At 44.3% G+C, this 19,759-nt stretch overlaps 1 protein-coding gene across 1 annotated transcript in view; it reads right to left on the reverse strand.

Moving 5' to 3' along the window:
- LOC121581424 (inactive ubiquitin carboxyl-terminal hydrolase 54) overlaps positions 1 to 19,759 on the reverse strand; it is a 71,420-nt gene that overhangs the window by 8,971 nt on the left and 42,690 nt on the right. The window contains exons 5-14 of the mRNA XM_045223715.1: positions 19,358 to 19,471; positions 6,743 to 6,825; positions 6,376 to 6,481; positions 4,013 to 4,159; positions 3,132 to 3,281; positions 2,718 to 2,883; positions 2,308 to 2,487; positions 1,379 to 1,718; positions 306 to 665; positions 32 to 156 (exon numbers count right to left, since the gene is read on the reverse strand). Of these exons, the coding sequence (XP_045079650.1) occupies positions 32 to 156; positions 306 to 665; positions 1,379 to 1,718; positions 2,308 to 2,487; positions 2,718 to 2,883; positions 3,132 to 3,281; positions 4,013 to 4,159; positions 6,376 to 6,481; positions 6,743 to 6,825; positions 19,358 to 19,471 (1,771 nt within the window). The remainder of the gene's footprint in view (positions 1 to 31; positions 157 to 305; positions 666 to 1,378; positions 1,719 to 2,307; positions 2,488 to 2,717; positions 2,884 to 3,131; positions 3,282 to 4,012; positions 4,160 to 6,375; positions 6,482 to 6,742; positions 6,826 to 19,357; positions 19,472 to 19,759) is intronic.

The following is a 19,759-nucleotide window of genomic DNA, read 5'->3' on the forward strand; positions in this document are numbered from 1 at the left end:
TCTGACACCATTAGATATCTCACACACACACCCAGGTTGTTATTGCTACCCCAGCAAGGTGCTGGCAGCTCCTGCAGGATGGCACTGGTGCTCTTAGACTTGGGCACCGAGCGCCACGACGGACCAGTCATCAACACACGCTTCTGACCTACCTCCCTGAGAGAGAGGGAGGGGGGGAGAGAGGGTGAGAGAGAGAATGCGAGAGAGAGAGGGGGAGGGGGGGAGAGAACGAAACGCTGTGAGACTACAAAACATATGCCACGGTGTGTTGGTGTGTCGGTGTGTTGGTGTGTCGGTGTGTGTACCTGTCAGGGCTGCTCTCATAACCACTCTCCATCCTCTGGATCAGACGAGGCTGAGGCTCCGCCCCTCTCAACGGGGGAGGAGGAGGGGGGCAGTCCGTGCCGTTGCCTAGCAAACCAGGCATCCCTGCCACCCCCTCCGTGTCTCCCCCCATGCCACCTAAACCCCCGGCCCTCTCTCCTGCCCCCTGCAGATCAGGCATGTTGGTTGGACAGTGATGTTGGAGCGCTGAAGGTAGAGGGAGCCCAGGCATGGTGCTGCAGCCCAGCGGAGAGCCTCTCTGGCGGGTGAAGATGCTGTCGATGTTCAGGGCCTCCCTCCGTGGCCTCCAGGCCGGCCGGTAACATTGACCCCCAGACGAACTGGAGAGGATAGGTTACATTTTACATTACACATGAGCCAAAACACTTTACAAAATACTGTAGCTGGTAACACTGTAAAATGTTAACATTTTTCGGAGAACTCAAACTTTACCAAAATGTATTACATAAGCCTTCTACTGTGCATGCACTTTGTACAGTAACACCCACATGGACTAGTATATATGTCAGTATATGTCAGTATACACACTATATATACAAAAGTATGTGGACACCCCTTCAAATTAGTGGATTCGGCTATTTCAGCCACACCTGTTGCTGAAAGGTGTATAAAATCGAGCACACAGCCATGCAATCTCCATAGACAAACATTGGCAGTAGAATGGCCTTACTGAAGAGCTCAGTGACTTTCAACATGGCACCGTCATAGGATGGTTTGTCGAGATCGGTGTGGAAGAACTTGACTGGCCTGCACAGAGCCCTGACCTCAACCCCATCGAACACCTTTGGGATGAATTGGAACGCCGACAGCGAGTCAGGCCTAATCGCCCAATATCAGTGCCCGACCTCACTAATGCTCTTGTAGCTGAATGGAAGCAAGTCCCTGCAGCAATGTTCCAACATCTAGTGGAAAGCCAAGGGGGGGACCAACTCCATATTAATGCCCATGATTTTAGAATGAGATGTTCGACGAGCAGGTGTCCACATACATTTGGTAATGTAGTGTATGTGTGTATAGGTACAGCAGCACTTACCTAGACTTGGACTCACTGCTAGTGCTCTCATCCTCCCAGTGTGGCCCCACGGCCCCCGTCTCAGATCCCAGCACAGACCCCCCTATCCCCGAGGAGGAGGAAGAGGACATGGGACAGGAGGAAGAGTAGGAGGAGGAGACGGGATGGGAGGAACAGGTAGAGGAAGGGGGATGGGAGGAACAGGAGGAGGGGGGATGGGAGGAACAGGATGAGGGGGGATGGGAGGAAGAGGAAGATGACAATGGACGAGGAGAGGAGAGGAGGAACACAGCTGTCTCTTTATAGTCCCCCTGCTGCAGGGGAGGGGAGGGGGGGCAGCGGGGGGTCTCTCCTACTGGGTCTGATAGAGAGAGAGAGAAATACAACCCAGTTTATTTATTTTCCCATTTGTACTTTAACTATTTGCACATTGTTACAACACTGTATATATACATAATATGACATTTGAAATGTCTTTATTCTTTTGGAACTTCTGAGTGTAATGTTTACTGTTAATATTTATTGTTTATTTCACTTTTGTTTACTATCTACTTCACTTGCTTTGGCAATGTTAACATACGTTTCCCATGCCAATAAAGCCCTTAAATTGAAATTGAATAGAGAGTGAGAGAGAGAGTGAGAGAGAGAGAGAGAGAGAGAGAGAGAGAGAGAGAGAGAGACAGAGACAGAGACAGAGAGAGACAGAGAGAGAGAGAGACAGAGAGAGAGAGAGAGAGAGAGAGAGAGAGAGAGAGAGAGAGAGAGAGAGAGAGATAGAGAGAGAGAGAAAAAGTGAGAGAGGGCGGTTAGATAGTTGGTTAGATAGTTATGTTTACGGTTCTCCAATTCTGATCCTGGGGGACTATAGAACGTGTGCAGGCTTTTGTTTTAGCCCAGCACTAACACACCTGATCACCTGGTGGTGTTGTAACAGACATTATGTTAATCACCTGCTGGGTCTGCACTGTGTAGCGGTGTGCTGTTGTCATGGTTACTGACAATGGCGGTCTGCGATTCACTGGACAGGTGACTGCCTGTTGACTGGTGGAGAGGGCGATTTAGAGATGCTCGGCGGCTGGAGCTGTCAGAGGAATCTGTACGGGTATCACTGGATATGGAGGGCTCCCGTCCTGAGAGAGAGAGAAAGAGAGAGAGAGAGAGAGAGAGAGAGAGAGAGAGAGAGAGAGAGAGAGAGAGAGAGAGAGAGAGAGAGAGAGAGAGAGAGAGAGAGAGAGAGAGAGAGAGAGAGAGAGAGAGAGAGAGAGAGAGAGGGAGAGAAAAGCAGAGAGAGCTTTAGGGTTAGGGAGTTTTGGGGCGAGGGTCAGGGTTTAGAAGTCAGAGGTTAGGGGTTAAAGGTTACCAGAGTCCTCGCTGTCATATCCAGCCTTGCTGCAGTGCAGCAGGTCCAGCTGGGGGTTGTCCTGCGTTACCACCGGCGTCCCCCGGGGGTCAGCATAAAGCAGCAATAGAGGCTGGTAGTGACCCTTTATACACCGCGCAACCACGTCCTTCCACTTAGGACCGATCTATAGAGATAACACACACACTCTACTAACCAACATATCTACTGTTATGCCTTTGAGCAAGGCACTTAACCCCCCCAAAATAGCTAATCATGGGAAGATTAATTTATATTCTAACCAAATGGACAATAACTTATCATATTCATTCTATTCATTCATTATATCCTCTATGCAGCTAGATTCTAGATAACACACATATCAACTAACTAACTAACTAACTAATTCACCCAGTCACTCAGTCACTGAATCACCTCTTTGACATGAGCGTCGTCGAAGTACATCCACTTGCGTATCTTAGTCTGGAAGAAGAATGTGGAGTAGTGTTTACCATAATAGCACACCATACCAACCAGGTACAGCTCAGCCTGACGAGCCCTCTCCTCTGTCACACGGTAAAACAACTAGGGGGGAATGGAGAGAGAAGGACAGAGGGAGAGAGAGAGAAGAGAGAGAGAGAGAGAGAGAGAGAGAGAGAGAGAGAGAGAGAGAGAGAGAGAGAGAGAGAGAGAGAGAGAGAGAGAGAGAAGGAAGGTGAGAGAGAGGGGAGAGAGAAGGAGGGAGAGAGAGAGGGGAAAGAGTGATAGAGAGAGAGAGAAGGAGGGAGAGAGAGAGAGACAGAGAGCGAGAGAGGAGAGAGAGACAGAGAGCGGAGAGAGAGAGACAGAGACAGAGAGAGAGAGAGAGAGAGAGAGAGAGAGAGAGAGAGAGAGAGCAGAGACAGAGACAGAGACAGAGACAGAGACAGAGACAGAGACAGAGACAGAGACAGAGACAGAGAGACAGAGAGACAGAGAGAGAGACAGAGACAGAGACAGAGAGAGAGAGAGAGAGAGAGAGAGAGAGAGAGAGAGAGAGAGAGAGAGAGAGAGAGAGAGAGAGAGAGAGATAGAGAAAACAGATGTAATAGAGGATAAAAGGAGAGATAAGAAGAGAAGAGAAGAGGTATGAGACGTGTTGTCGGGGAAATCTAAGCGAGTCAAGACCACATTAGCCTACTGAGCTAAAGCCTTGGCTAAGGTTAATCATTGTGTGTAAGTCTGTGTGTGTATGTGTGCATGTTTGCATACCTGTGTGCGTGCGTACATGGGTAAACGTGTGTGTGTGTGTGTGTGTGTGTGTGTACGTGTCTTACATCCCCCAGGTGTAGACAGGTGCCCAGGCTGTGAATGACGTCCTCAGCCAGGTCCGAGTGGTCTGAATCCCAGACCAGGCCGATGGACACTATCTCTGGAGAGTTCATCAACACACGGCGGATACGCAACACCTCCCCACAGTTACTCTGCAGGACGAGAGGAAAACAGAAACAAATACAAATATTAAAAGAAAAGAAGAATTGTTTCAATTGATTATCAGATTATACTAATTTGGAATCTGAGAGAGAGAGAGAGAGAGAGAGAGAGAGAGAGAGATAGAGATAGAGATAGAGATAGAACCTTTATGGTTGTAAAGCCTGGGGTCCGCTCACCAACCAAGAATTCACAAAATGGGACTAACACCAAATTGAGACTCTGCATGCAGAATTCTGCAAAAATCCTCCGTGTACAACGTAAAACACCAAATAATACACGTAGAGCAAAATTAGGCCGACACCCGCTAATGATCAAAATCCAGAAAAGAGCCATCAAATCCACCTAAAAGGAAGCGTTTCCCAAACCTTCCATAACAAAGCCATCACCTACAGAGAGATTAACCTGGAGAAGCAAGCTGGCCCTGGTGCTCTGTTCACAAACACAAACAGACCCCACAGAGCCCCAGGACAACAACACAATTAGACCCAACCAAATCATGAGAAAACAAAAAGATTATTACTTGACACATTGGAAAGAATTTACCAAAAAACAAAGCAAACTGGAATGCTATTTGTCCCTAAATAGAGAGTATTAAGGAAAGCTTTGACTATGTACAGACTCATTGAGCATGGCCTTGCTATTGAGAGAGGACGCCGTAGGCAGACCTGGCTCTCAAGAGAAGACAGGCTATGTGCACACTGCCCACAAAATGAGGTGGAAACTGAGCTGCATTTCCTAACCTCCTGCCAAATGTATGACCATATTAGAGACACATATTTCCCTCAGATTACACAGGCCCAGAAAGAATTCCAAAACAAATCCATATTTATTGGGTGAAATACCACAGTGTGCCATCACAGCAGCAATATTTGTGACCTGTTGCCACAAGAAAAGGGCAACCAGTGAAGAACAAACACCACTGTAAATACAACCCATATTTATGTTTATTTATTTTCCCTTTTGTACTTTAACTATTTGCACATCATTATAACACTGTACATAGCCATAATATGACATTTGAAATGTGTCTATTCATTTGAAACTTGTGAGTGTAATGTTTACTGTTTATTTTTGATGGTTTATTTCACTTTTGTTTGTTATCTATTTCACTTGCTTTGACAATGTAAACATTTGTTTCCCATGCCAATAAAGCCCTTTGAATTGAATTGAAAATTGAGAGAGCGAGAGAGCGAGAGAGAGAGAGCGAGAGAGAGAGAGAAAGAGAGAGAGAGAGAGAGAGAGAGAGAGAGAGAGAGAGAGAGAGAGAGAGAGAGAGAGAGGGAGGGGGAGGGGGGGGGTTATCCAGTAGGCTTCTGTTCTGTTGTGTTGAGAACCGTGTGTTCTAGACCCTTCCTCTGACTCACGACCCACCACAGAGCTGGCAGAACACACACTCACACAAACACACACACACACACACACACACACACAAACACCCTGGCAACCAGAGAGTGCCAGAACACACACACAAAGACAAACACACAAACACACACACACTACCCTTGTGGGCAGGGGGTAAATCCGGGCTGGCACTGGTACTAACAGGAAGGGATTATGCCAGGACGACCTGGTTCTGAGAAGGGAAACACACACTCTCATAGCAACAAACACCATTCATCTTATTGACACACACTGTGTATGGGACCGGGAGCAGAGTGTGGGTTTATGGGATAAACACTCAGTTAGCCCAAGGGACATACAGTAGCTTAGGGCAAAAGCTATCACAGGCAGTATTGTAGAAGCGTAGAGTGAAGGGATCCTCTCAGCCTCACAATAACAAGATAATGGTGGTGTGACTAACAGGGAGGCTGGGGGGCTGGAGGGCTGGGGGGCTGTAGAGGGGGTCAGCTGCCAGGCTCTGCCCAGAGAAGAGGCCCATTGTGTGGGTACTCTGGCAGAGAGGGCTGGGTGTGTGGATCAGCCCTGGATCTATTCACCGCCTCACACCAACAGCTCTTTACCATGTGGCAGCATCACAACACTACATACAAACAAACACACACACACACACACACAAACACACACAAACACAAACACACACACACACCTGCACGCAAGCACAGTATAAAGAGCTGTCAATGTGTGTTCATCAGTGCGTGAGTGCATTTGTTTGCATGTGTTCATGCGCATGTGTGTTTGCGTGTGTGCGCGTGCGTGCGCGTGCGTATGTGTGTGTTTTTGCGTGTGTGTGCCTGTACAAACTCACTGGGCAGTTGCGTAAGTCTCCCATATTGCTGGCGTTGTGGAGCAGCTCTCCGAACATGTCGGGGGTGGGCTTCTCTCTGCACTCTAACATCCTCACTGCCTGGTTACTGCAGCAAGGACACACACATTTACACACGTCCTCAAGAACACACACTGGACTATACACACACACATACACACACGTCCTCAAGAACACACACTGGACTATAGATACTTTATAGATACTTATACTTACTTTATAGATACTATAGATCCTTTATTGTACATTGTAGTACACACACACATATTCACACTTACTAGACATATACATGTTTCCTCAAGAACACACACTACACACACTACACACACACAGACGTGCCTGGTCTTACCAGAGGGACGTGGTAGAGATGTAGTGAACCATCTGAATGAAGGGAAGGGGGTCCGACGTGGCTCCACAGCTACTGCACACACACTGACAAACACAAAATACATCAGAAAGACATCCTCTTATCCACTAAGACGTCCTCTTATCCACTAAGACGTCCTCTTATCCACTAAGACGTCCTCTTATCCACTAAGGCCCGGTGGGGGTGCAGTAACACATCTGATGTGTAGCCCCAGTCTTTAGGGGCCTCAGCGTCTGCTGGTTGTCTCTTCTGCCCAACACTTTATTGAACCATTAATTCCACTAATTAATTGTTTAATGAACTAATGATTTAATTAATTTAATCCATTAATTGTTAATAGAATATCCCTATGAATGTGCTAATGAAGTGGTTTAGTATATGTACAGTGGCTACGGAAAGTATTCAGACCTCTTGACTTTTTCCACATTTTGTTACGTTACAGCCTTATTGTAAAATTGATGAAATTGTTTTCCCCCCCTCATCAAATCAAACTGTATTTGTGATATGCGCCGAATAGAACAGGTGTAGACCTTACCGTGAAATGCTTACTTAACCGTCCTTAACCAAAAATGCAGTTTAAGAAATAGACTTAAGAAAATATTTACTAAATAAACTAAAGTAAAAAGTAACACAATAAAATAACAATAACAAGGCTATATACAGGGGGTACCGGTACCGAGTCAATGTGCGGGGGTACAGGTTAGTCAAGGTAAGTTGTACATGTAGGTAGGGGTAAAGTGACTATGCATAGATAATAAACAGCGAGTAGCAGCAGTGTAAAAACAAATGTACACTGCTGTAAATAGTCCAGGTGGCCATTTGATGAATTGTTCAGCGTCTTATGGCTTGGGGGAAGAGCGGAGAGAACAGTCTATGACTTGGGTGACTGGAGTCTTTTACAATTTTTTGTGCCTTCCTCTATACAAAAAGCAAAATGACAAAGCAAAACCAGGTTTATAGAAATGTTTACTAATAAACAATTATTTAAAGAAATGACATATTACATTTACATAAGTATTCAGACCCTTTACTCAGTACTTTGTTGAAGAACCTTTGGCAGCGATTAAAGCCTCGAGTCTTCTTGGGTATGACACTACAAACTTGGCACACCTGTATTTGGGGAGTTTCTCCCATTCTTCTCTGCAGATCCTCTCAAGCGCTCAGGTTGTATGGGGAGCGTCGCTGCACAGCTATTTTCAGGTCTCTCCAGAGATGTTTGATCGGGTTCAAGTCCGGGCTCTGGCTGGGCCATGCAAGGACATTCAGAGACTTGTCCCGAAGCCACTCCTGCATTGTCTTGGCAGTGTGCTTAGGGTCGTTGTCCTGTTGGAAGGCGAACCTTAGCCCCAGTCTGAGGTCCTGAGCACTCTGGAGCAGATTTTCATCAAGGATCTCTCTGTACTTTGCTCCGTTCATCTTTCCCTCGATTCTGACTAGTCTCCCAGTCCCTGCCGCAGAAAAACATCCCCACAGCATGATGCTGCCACCACCATGCTTCACCATGGGGATGGTACAAGGTTTCTTGGTTCAAGCATTCAGGCCAAAGAGTGCAATCTTGGTTTCATCAGACCAGAGAATCTTGTTTTCATAGTCCTTTAGGTGCCTTTTGGCAAACTCCAAGTGGGCTGTCATGTGCCTTTTACTGAGGAGTGGCTTCCGTCTGGCCACTCCACCATAAAGGCCTGATTGGTGGAGTGCTGAAAAAGATGGTTGTCCTTCTGTAAGGTTCTTCCATCTCCACAGAGGAACTCTGGAGCTCTGTCAGAGTGACCATAGGGTTCTTGACCCCAATTGCTCAGTTTGGCTGGGCGGCTAGCTCTAGGAAGAGTCTAGGTGGTTCCAAAACTGGAAGATCATTTAAGAATGATGGAGGCCACTGTGTTCTTGGGAACCTTCAATGCTGCAGAAATGTTTTGGTACCCTTCCCCAGATCTGTGCCTCGACACAATCCTGTCTCGGAGCTCCACGGACAATTCCTTCGACCTCATAGCTTGGTTTTTGAACTGACGTGCACTGTCAACTGTGGGACTTTAATAGACAGGTGTGTGCCAAATAATGTCCAATCAATTGAATTTACCACAGGTGGACTCCAGTCAAGTTGAAATGCCTGGAGCATTTCAATTGTGGAGAATCTCTTATAAAATTGGTTAAATTCATGTATAGTAACCCTAGGTGTAAAATAGTAAATAATGGCTATTTCTCCGTATGTTTTAAACTGTCAAGAGGAGTAAAACAATGTTGTCCACTATCGGCATATCTATTTACAGTGGGGAAAAAAAGTATTTAGTCAGCCACCAATTGTGCAAGTTCTCCCACTTAAAAAGATGAGAGAGGCCTGTAATTTTCATCATTGGTACACGTCAACTATGACAGACAAAATGAGGAAACAAAATCCAGAAAATCACATTGTAGGATTTTTTATGAATTTATTTGCAAATTATGGTGGAAAATAAGTATTTGGTCAATAACAAAAGTTTCTCAATACTTTGTTATATACCCTTTGTTGGCAATGACACAGGTCAAACGTTTTCTGTAAGTCTTCACAAGGTTTTCACACACTGTTGCTGGTATTTTGGCCCATTCCTCCATGCAGATCTCCTCTAGAGCGGTGATGTTTTGGGGCTGTCGCTGGGCAACACAGACTTTCAACTCCCTCCAAAGATTTTCTATGGGGTTGAGATCTGGAGACTGGCTAGGCCACTCCAGGACCTTGAAATGATTCTTACGAAGCCACTCCTTTGTTGCCCGGACGGTGTGTTTGGGATCATTGTCATGCTGAAAGACCCAGCCACGTTTCATCTTCAATGCCCTTGCTGATGGAAGGAGGTTTTCACTCAAAATCTCACGATACATGGCCCCATTCATTCTTTCCTTTACACGGATCAGTCGTCCTGGTCCCTTTGCAGAAAAACAGCCCCAAAGCATGATGTTTCCACCCCCCATGCTTCACAGTAGGTATGGTGTTCTTTGGATGCAACTCAGCATTCTTTGTCCTCCAAACACGACGACTTGAGTTTTTACCAAAAAGTTCTATTTTGGTTTCATCTGACCATATGACATTCTCCCAATCCTCTTCTGGATCATCCAAATGCACTCTAGCAAACTTCAGACGGGCCTGGACATGTACTGGCTTAAGCAGGGGACACGTCTGGCACTGCAGGATTTGAGTCCCTGGCGGCGTAGTGTGTTACTGATGGTAGGCTTTGTTACTTTGGTCCCAGCTCTCTGCAGGTCATTCACTAGGTCCCCCCCGTGTGGTTCTGGGATTTTTGCTCACCATTCTTGTGATCATTTTGACCCCACGGGGTGAGATCTTGCGTGGAGCCCCAGATCGAGGGAGATTATCAGTGGTCTTGTATGTCTTCCATTTCCTAATAATTGCTCCCACAGTTGATTTCTTCAAACCAAGCTGCTTACCTATTGCAGATTCAGTCTTCCCAGCCTGGTGCAGGTCTACAATTTTGTTTCTGGTGTCCTTTGACAGCTCTTTGGTCTTGGCCATAGTGGAGTTTGGAGTGTGACTGTTTGAGGTTGTGGACAGGTGTCTTTTATACTGATAACAAGTTCAAACAGGTGCCATTAATACAGGTAACGAGTGGAGGACAGAGGAGCCTCTTAAAGAAGAAGTTACAGGTCTGTGAGAGCCAGAAATCTTGCTTGTTTGTAGGTGACCAAATACTTATTTTCCACCATAATTTGCAAATAAATTCATCACAAATCCTACAATGTGATTTTCTGGAATTTTTTTCTCAATTTGTCTGTCATAGTTGACGTGTACCTATGATGAAAATTACAGGCCTCTCTCATCTTTTTAAGTGGGAGAACTTGCACAATTGGTGGCTGACTAAATACTTTTTCCCCCCACTGTATTATGGCCATCGAAATGTTAGCTATTAAAATCAGATCCAACAATAATATCAAGGAAATAGAAATCCAGGGCTTGAAAACAAAGGTGTCATTGTACGCTGATGATTCATGTTTTCTTTTAAATCCACAACTTGAATCCATCCACAGCCTCATAGAGGATCTAGATACATTTTCTAACCTCTCTGGATTACAACCAAATTATGATAAATGTACTATATATTACGTATTGGATCACTAAAAAATTCAATTTTTATATTACCATGTAGTTTACCAATAAAATGGTCTGATGGTGATGTAGATATACTTGGAATATATATCCCAAATGAAATAAATGATCTCACTCCAATACATTTTAATAGAAAGTTAGCAAAAATAGATAAGATATTGCTACCATGGAAAGGTAAATACCTGTCTATTTGTGTAAAAATCACCCTGATTAACTATTTAGTATTATCCCAGTTTACCTATTTGCTTATGGTGTTGCCTATGCCTAGCGAACAGTTTTAAAAATTATATGAGAAAGAAATATTCAATTTTATTTGGAACGGCAAGACAGACAAAATTAAACGGGCCTATTCATATAATAAATATGAATTCGGAGGACAGAAATTATTAAATATTAAAGCATTATACCTATCACTAAAAGCTTCAGTCATACAAAAGTTATACTTAAATCCGAACTGGTTCTCTAGCAAATTAGTAAGATTGTCTCACCCCATGTTCAAGAATGGCCTTTTTCCCTTTATTCAGATTACAACCTCTCACATTCAGTTATTTGAAAAGGAAATCATCTCCCAAATATCACTATTTCTAAAACAAGCCATAGAAAGTTGGTTACAATTTCAATTTAATCCTCCAGAAAAGACAGAACAAATAATGCAACAAATATTGTGGTTAAACTCAAATATACTAATTGATAAAAAAAACATTATTTTCTGAAAAAATGTTTAAAAAAGGTATAATCTTCGTAAATTATATCATCGGTAGGACTGGTGGAGTTATGTCGCACATGCAGCTAACAAAAACATATGGAAATGTCTGCTCTACCCCAAATTACAACCAGATAATTGCAGCATTACCGCAAAAATGGAAGAGGAAAGTGGAAGGGGGAAAAAGTAAGGAACTTGTCTGTCGGCCCTGCATTAAAGACCATAATTGGTTAAAGAAAATTGTGATAAATAAAAAGGTATACCAGTTTAATTTAAGGACCAAAGGATTGACAGCCGTCCCATATAGATGGCAAAATAGTTGGGAAGAGACTTTTGACGTACCGATTCCATGGCATAGTGTTTATGAACTGATACGCAAAACGACGCCGGATTCAAAACATAAAATTGTTCAATTTAAATTATTATACAACATTCTTGCTACCAATAGAATGTTATTTATATGGGGGATACAATCTTCCCAGCTCGGCAGTGTCACGACCGTCTATGAAGTAGGACCAAAGCGCAGCGTTGGTAGCGAACATATTGACTTTAATGAAATACACGAGAATACAAAACAAAACACGATCATGAAGTCCTCAGTGACAACGACTGAACATAGAACAAAAACCCACAACCCCAAGGTGAACAAAGACAGTTTAAATATGGCTCCCAATCAGAGATAACGAGCCGACAGCTGACACTCGTTACCACTGATTGGGAGTCACTGGACCAAACAATGAAACAACCAATAACAACCCAACTAATCCCCAAACACAACAAAAATGAACACACCCTGGCTCAATAATACAAAGTCCCGAGCCAGAGCGTGACAGTACCCCCCTAAAGGCGCGGACTGCGACCGCGCCTCAAAGACCCCAAATGGGGGAGGGCGGGGTGGGTGTTGCTCCTCGGAGGCGGCTCCGGCTCTGGCTCGGGCTTGACCACCTTCCTACATCCATCCCCCGTAATGGCCCCCGGGTCCGATCCCACCCAGCTGGCTGGATCCGGACTGATGACGCGCACCCCTAGCTTGGCGCGTGAGGCAGGGACGGACTGGACCTGGCTGACGATACGCATCCTCGGCTTGGTGCGTGGGCCGGAACGGACCTCCTCAGGCTGACGACTCGCCTCCCTGGCTTGGTGCGCGTAGCAGGAATAGGCTGAACCAGGTTGACGACTCGCCCCCCTTGGTTTGGTGCGAGTAGCCGAACGAGCTGACCCAGGTTGACGACTCGCACCCTTAGCCTGGTGCGAGTAGCAGGAACAGTCCGGGTTGGGCCGGCGACGCACACCGTAGTTTTGATGCGTGGAGCAGGAACCGGCCGGGCTGGGCTGGCGACGCACCCCTTTGGCTTGGTGCGTAGAGCAGGGACAGGCCGGGCTGGGTTGGCGACGCGCACCATTGGCTTGGTGCGGGGAGCAGGGACGGGTCGAGCTGGCCTAGCGACGCAACACCGTTGGCTTGGTGTGGGAGCAGGCACGGGCCGGACAGGGCCGACGAAACGCACCACAGACTTGGTGCAGGGAGCAGGAACAGACCGAGTCGGGCTGGCGGCGCGCACCACAGGCTCCATGCGAGGAACAGGAACAGACAGGACCGCCCTGAGGACACACACCCCTGGCCCTACACGGGGATCAGGAACGGGCCGGACCGGACTGGTAACACACCCCAGTACCCTTCGCCGTGCCTCCACACCTTCCTGCCCCTTCGTGACCAGTGGCCCCCTTAACTTGGCGGCCTTTTCTGCCAACCTACTGCACTCCTCTAACCCGTACTCCTGCTGCCCCGACGTCGTGAGCCCCCCCCTAAAAATTTTCTGGGGGTCTCTCCTCTCGGTGGACCAGGCCTCTATAGTCCTCTCCCAACCTTCGCTCTTCTGTCTCCACCACTCGTCATCCAACTCCTGGAAACGCTGCTTGGTCTCGTTGTGGTGGGTTTTTCTGTCACGACCGTCTATGAAGTAGGACCAAAGCGCAGCGTTGGTAGCGAACATATTGACTTTAATGAAATACACGAGAATACAAAACAAAACACGATCATGAAGTCCTCAGTGACAACGACTGAACATAGAACAAAAACCCACAACCCCAAGGTGAACAAAGACAGTTTAAATATGGCTCCCAATCAGAGATAACGAGCCGACAGCTGACACTCGTTACCACTGATTGGGAGTCACTGGACCAAACAATGAAACAACCAATAACAACCCAACTAATCCCCAAACAAAAATGAACACACCCTGGCTCAATAATACAAAGTCCCGGAGCCAGAGCGTGACAGGCAGATTTTGCTGCGTAGAAAGTTGAAAAATATATGGCAAATAGAAGTCCAATATGGATGGTGTTAAGAGATAGATGGGAGGTGTTGAATGGAGCTGAAGGATGGGACTAATAACAACTAACAACTAATAACAACAAGATAACTAATGTAAAGCATACTGTGTCCATAATAAGAATGTAGATTATAGGTTGGGAGCTTTTGTGAAAGAGCACAGTTAGAAAAATATGGTATATAGCTGGAAGTAGAGGCCTAAGTGTTGTTGTTCACTAGTTTACTCCAATTAGAGGAGGGGTGGTGGGGTTGGAAAGTATTAAAGGGAAATATATTTTAAAAAAGGATATGTATATACAGCTCTGGAAAAAATTAAGAGACCACTGCAAAATTATCAGTTTCTCTGGTTTTACTATTTATAGGTATGTGTTTGGGTAAAAATAACATTTTTGTTTTATTCTATAAACTACTGACAACATTTCTCCCAAATTCCCCCCAAAAATATTGTCATTTAGAGCATTTATTTGCAGAAACTGCAGAAACTGGTCAAAATAACAAAAAATATGCAGTGTTGTCAGACCTCGAATAATGCAAAGAAAATAAATTCATGTTCATTTTTAAACAACACAATACTAATGTTTTAACTTAGGAAGAGTTCAGAAATCAATATTTGGTGGAATAACCCTGATTTTCAATCACAGCTTTCATGCGTCTTGGCATGCTCTCCACCAGTCTTTCACATTGATGTTGGGTGACTTTATGCCACTCCTGGCGCAAAAATTCAAGCAGCTCGACTTTGTTTGATGGCTTGTGTCCATCCATCTTCCTCTTGATCACATTCCAGAAGTTTCCAATGGGGTTCAGGTCTGGAGATTGGGCTGGCCATGACAGGGTCTTGATCTGGTGGTCCTCCATCCACACCTTGATTGACCTGGCTGTGTGGCATGGCGCATTGTCCTGCTGGAAAAACCAATCCTCAGAGTTGGGGAACAATGTCAGAGCAAAAGGAAGCAAGTTTTCTTCCAGGACAACCTTGTACACGGCTTGATTCATGCGTCCTTCACAAATAGAAATCTGCCCGATTCCAGCCTTGCTGAAGAACCCCCAGATCATCACCGATCCTCCACCAAATTTCACAGTGGGTGCGAGACACTGTGGCTTGTAGGCCTCTCCAGGTCTCCGTCTAACCATTAGACGACCAGGTGTTGGGCAAAGCTGAAAATTGAACTCATCAGAGAAGATTACCTTACTCCAGTCCTCTACGGTCCAATCCTTATGGTCTTTTGCAAACCTCAGCCTGGCTCTTCTTTGCTTCTCATTGATGAAGGGCTTTTTTCTAGCTTTGCACGACTTCAGCCCTGCCCCTAGGAGCCTGTTTCGAACCGTCCTCGCCATGCACTTCACCCCAGCTGCCGTTTGCCATTCTTTTTGTAGGTCACTTGATGTCATCCTACGGTTGTTGAGTGACATTCGAATGAGTTGGCGGTCATCCTGGTCATTAGAGAGTCGTTTTCGCCCTCTGCCGGTCTGTAGCTTTGTTGTCCCCAATGTCTGCTGCTTGAACTTGTTCTTATGAACCGCCGTCATTGAAATGTTAAGGATGGAAGCAACCTGACGCTCACTGTATCCTTCTGCCAGTAAAGCCAGAATTGAACACTTCTTTTCCTCACTAAAAACGTTCCTTTTCAACTCTTTTGGCATGGTCAATTGTAATTTTTTTGATAAATATTACTTTTGAGGTACTATTAGCACTGTTTTTGCCATCCAGCTGGTCCTATTGCAAGAGGATAGTGATGACCACAGCAGTGGTTTTTATACTTTTCCTCGTTAAACAAGATTTGGTTCAGGTGATCACCTAATCAGTACCTAATTCAGTAGAATGAGGTGTGCCTTTGTTGGAATTCAACAGACACTGGAATGGAATGGCTGTCATACATGTAGAGATGCTGATTTAAGAAACATTTGCAGTGGTCTCTTAATTTTTTTCAGAGCTGTATATGTATTTATATGTAGGTGTATATGTATGTGTATGTATGTATATGTATATACACTACCATTCAAATGTTTGGGGTCACTTAGAAATGTCCTTGTTTTCCATGAAAACATACATGAAATGAGTTTGAATAGGAAATATACCAAATGCATAGTAAATTTAGAAATAATGATTTTTAATTGAAATAATAATTGTGTCCTTCAAACTTTGCTTTCGTCAAATAATCCTCAATTTTCAGCAATTACAGCCTTGCAGACCTTTGGCATTCTACTTGTCAATTTGTTGAGGTAATCTGAAGAGATTTCACCCCATGCTTCCTGAAGCACCTCCCACAATTTGGATTGGCTTGATGGGCACTTCTTACGTACCATACGGTCAAGCTGCTCCCACAAAAGGTCAATAGGGTTGAGATCCGGTGACTGTGCTGGCCACTCCATTATAGACAGAATACCATCTTACTGCTTCTTCCCTAAATAGTTGTTGCATAGTTTGGAGCTGTGCCTTAGGTCATTGTCCTGTTGCAGGAGGAAATTGGCTCCAATCAAGTGCCATCCACAGGGTATGGCACACGTTGCAAAATGGAGTGATAACCTTCCTTCTTCAAGATCCCTTTTACCCTGCACAAATCTCCCACTTTACCACCACCAAAGCATCCCAGGAATATGACATTGCCTCCAACATGCTTGACAGATGGCATCAAGCACTCCTCCAGCATCTTTTCATTTGGTCTGCATCTCACAAATGTTCTTCTTTGTGATCCGAACACCTCAAACTTCGATTTGTCTATCCATAACACCTTTTCCAATCTTCCTCTGTCCAGTGTCTGTGTTCTTTTGCCCATCTTAATATTTTCTTTTTATTGGCCAGTCTGAGATATGGCTTTTTCTTTGCAACTCTGCCTAGAAGGTCAGCATCCCGGAGTCGCCTCTTCACTGTTGACGTTGAGACTGGTGTTTTGCGGGTACTATTTAATGAAGCTGCCAGTTTAGGACCTGTGAGGCATCTGTTTCTCAATCTAGACACTCTAATGTATTTGTCCTCTTGCTCAGTTGTGCACCGGGGCTTCCCACTCTTCTTTCTATTCTGGTTAGAGCCAGTTTGCGGTGTTCTGTGAAGGGAGTAGTACACAGCGTTGTACGAGATCTTCAGTTTCTTGGCAATTTCTCGCATGGAATAGCCTTAATTTCTCAGAACAAGAATAGACTGACAAGTTTCAGAAGAAAGTTTGTTTCTGGCCATTTTGATCCTGTAATCAAACCCACAATTGCTGATGCTCCAGATACTCAACTAGTCTCAAGAAGGCCAGTTTTATTGCTTCTTTAACCAGCCCAACAGTTTTCAGCTGTGCTAACATAATTGCAAAAGGGTTTTCTAATGATCAATTAGCCTTTTAAAATGATAAACTTGGATTAACAAACACAACGTGCCATTGGAACACAGGACTGATGGTTGCTGATAATGGGCCTCTGTACGCCTATGTAGATATTCCATTACAAATCAGCCGTTTCCAGCTACAATAGCCATTTACAACATTAACAATGTCTACACTGTATTTCTGATACATTTGATGATATTTTAATAGACAAAAAAAAGTGCTTTTCTTTAAAAAATAAGGACATTTCTAATTGGCCCCAAACTTTTGAACGGTAGTGTATATACAGTTGAAGTCGGAAGTTTACATACACTTAGGTTGGAGTCATTAAAACTCGTTTTTCAACCACTCCACAAATTTCTTGTTAACAAACTATAGTTTTGGCAAGTCGGTTAGGATATCTACTTTGTGCATGACACAAGTAATTTTTCCAACAATTGTTTACAGACAGATTATTTCACTTATAATTCACTGTATCACAATTCCAGTGGGTCAGAAGTTTACATACACTAAGTTGACTGTGCCTTTAAACAGCTTGGAAAATTCCAGAAAATGATGTCATGGTTTTAGAAGCTTCTGATAGGCTAATTGATATAATTTGAGTCAATTGGAGGTGTACCTGTGGATGTATTTCAAGGCCTACCTTCAAACTCAGTGACTCTTTGCTTGACATCATGGGAAAATCAAAAGAAATCAGCCAAGACTTCAGAAAAACAATTGTAGACCTCCACAAGACCGGTTCATCCTTGGGAGCAATTACCAAATGCCTGAAGGTACCACGTTCATCTGTACAAACAATAGTACGCAAGTATAAACACCATGGGACCACGCAGCCGTCATACCGCTCAGGAAGAAGACGTGTTCTGTCTCCTAGAGATGAACGTACTTTGGTGCTAAAAGTGCAAATCATGATGAAACAAAAATAGAACTGTTTGGCCATAATGACCATTGTTATGTTTGGAGGAAAAAGGGGAAGGCTTGCAAGCCGAAGTTCACCATCCCAACCGTGAAGCACGGGGGGGCAGCATCATGCTGTGGGGGTGCTTTGCTGCAGCATGGACTGGTGCACTTCACAAAATAGATAGCATCATGAAGAAGGAAAATTATGTGGATATATTGAAGAAACATCTCAAGACATCAGTCAGGAAGTTAAAGCTTGGTCGCAAATGGGTCTTCCAAATGGACAATGACCCAAGCATCCTTCCAAGGTTGTGGCAAAATGGCTTAAGGACAACAAAGTCAAGGTATTGGAGTGGCCATCACAAAGCCCTGACCTCAATCCTATAGAAAATGTGTTGGCAGAACTGAAAAAGCGTGTGCGAGCAAGGAGGCCTACAAACCTGACTCAGTTACACCTGCTCTGTCAGGAGGAATGGGCCAAAATTCACCCAACTTATTGTGGGAAGCTTGTGGAAGGCTACCCGAAACGTTTAACCAAGTTAAACAATTTAAAGGCAATGCTACCAAATATTAATTGAGTGTATGTAAACTTCTGACCCACTGGGAATGTGATGAAATAAATAAAAGCTGAAATAAGTCATTCTCTCTACTATTATTCTGACATTTCACATTCTTAAAATAAAGTGGTGATCCTAACTGACCTAAGACAGGGAATTTTTACTAGGATTAAATGTCAGGAATTGTTAAAAAACGGAGTTTAAATGTATTTAGCTAAGGTGTATGTAAACTTCCAACTTCAACTGTGTGTATATATATATATATATATATATATATATATATATATATATATTTGCGGGGAAAAAACATATGGGGAATTGGAAGTGATGCAGACAATTACATTGATGGAAGTTACAATCTATCTGCAATATTAAAGCTGATCTACCCCCTAACAAAAAGTTACAAAAATAACAAATAAAAAACGTTGTAGAAACATCTCAAGGATGATCAATGGAAACAGGATGTACCTGAGTCTCATTGCAAAGGGTCTGAATACTTATGTAAATAAGGTATTTCAGTTTTTTTTCTTTTTATACATTTGCTAAAATGTTTAAACCTGTTTTCGCTTCGTCATTATGGGGTATTGTGTATAGATTGATGAGAAAAAATAAATAATTTAATCCATTTTAGAATTAGGCTGTAACGTAACAAAATGTGGGAAAACCGAAGGGGTCTGAATACTTTCCGAATGCACTGTATGTCCCACCTGTTCGAACAGCGTCATGGCGAACTTCTGGTGTGGTATACAGTGTTCAGCTGTACAGATGTCCTCTCTGGTCTCGCCGCTGATGTGGAAATGGATACGCATCAGCAGGTTCTCCTGTAACCCACACACACACACACACAGCCAAGTCAGTCGAGATCCAAGGCGATATTCAATGTCTGTCCAGGTCCCAGGACGTCGAGAGATGCCTTCAAAACCGGCCTCTAGGGACAATGGTGAGCACCATTACAATCAAGTAGGCTTGCAGTTTGCTAGGGCGTTGTGGATGGGAATGGCCGGATGGACGTAAGCTGCGAGCTCCGTCTCCGAAGGCCGCGTGTTCAATCCCAGTGCCTTATCCTAAACCTTAACCCTTACCTGAACCATGCGGAATGAATGAATGCC

The sequence above is a fragment of the Coregonus clupeaformis genome, chromosome 1 (genome assembly GCF_020615455.1).
Source record: "Coregonus clupeaformis isolate EN_2021a chromosome 1, ASM2061545v1, whole genome shotgun sequence".
NCBI lineage: Eukaryota > Metazoa > Chordata > Actinopteri > Salmoniformes > Salmonidae > Coregonus > Coregonus clupeaformis.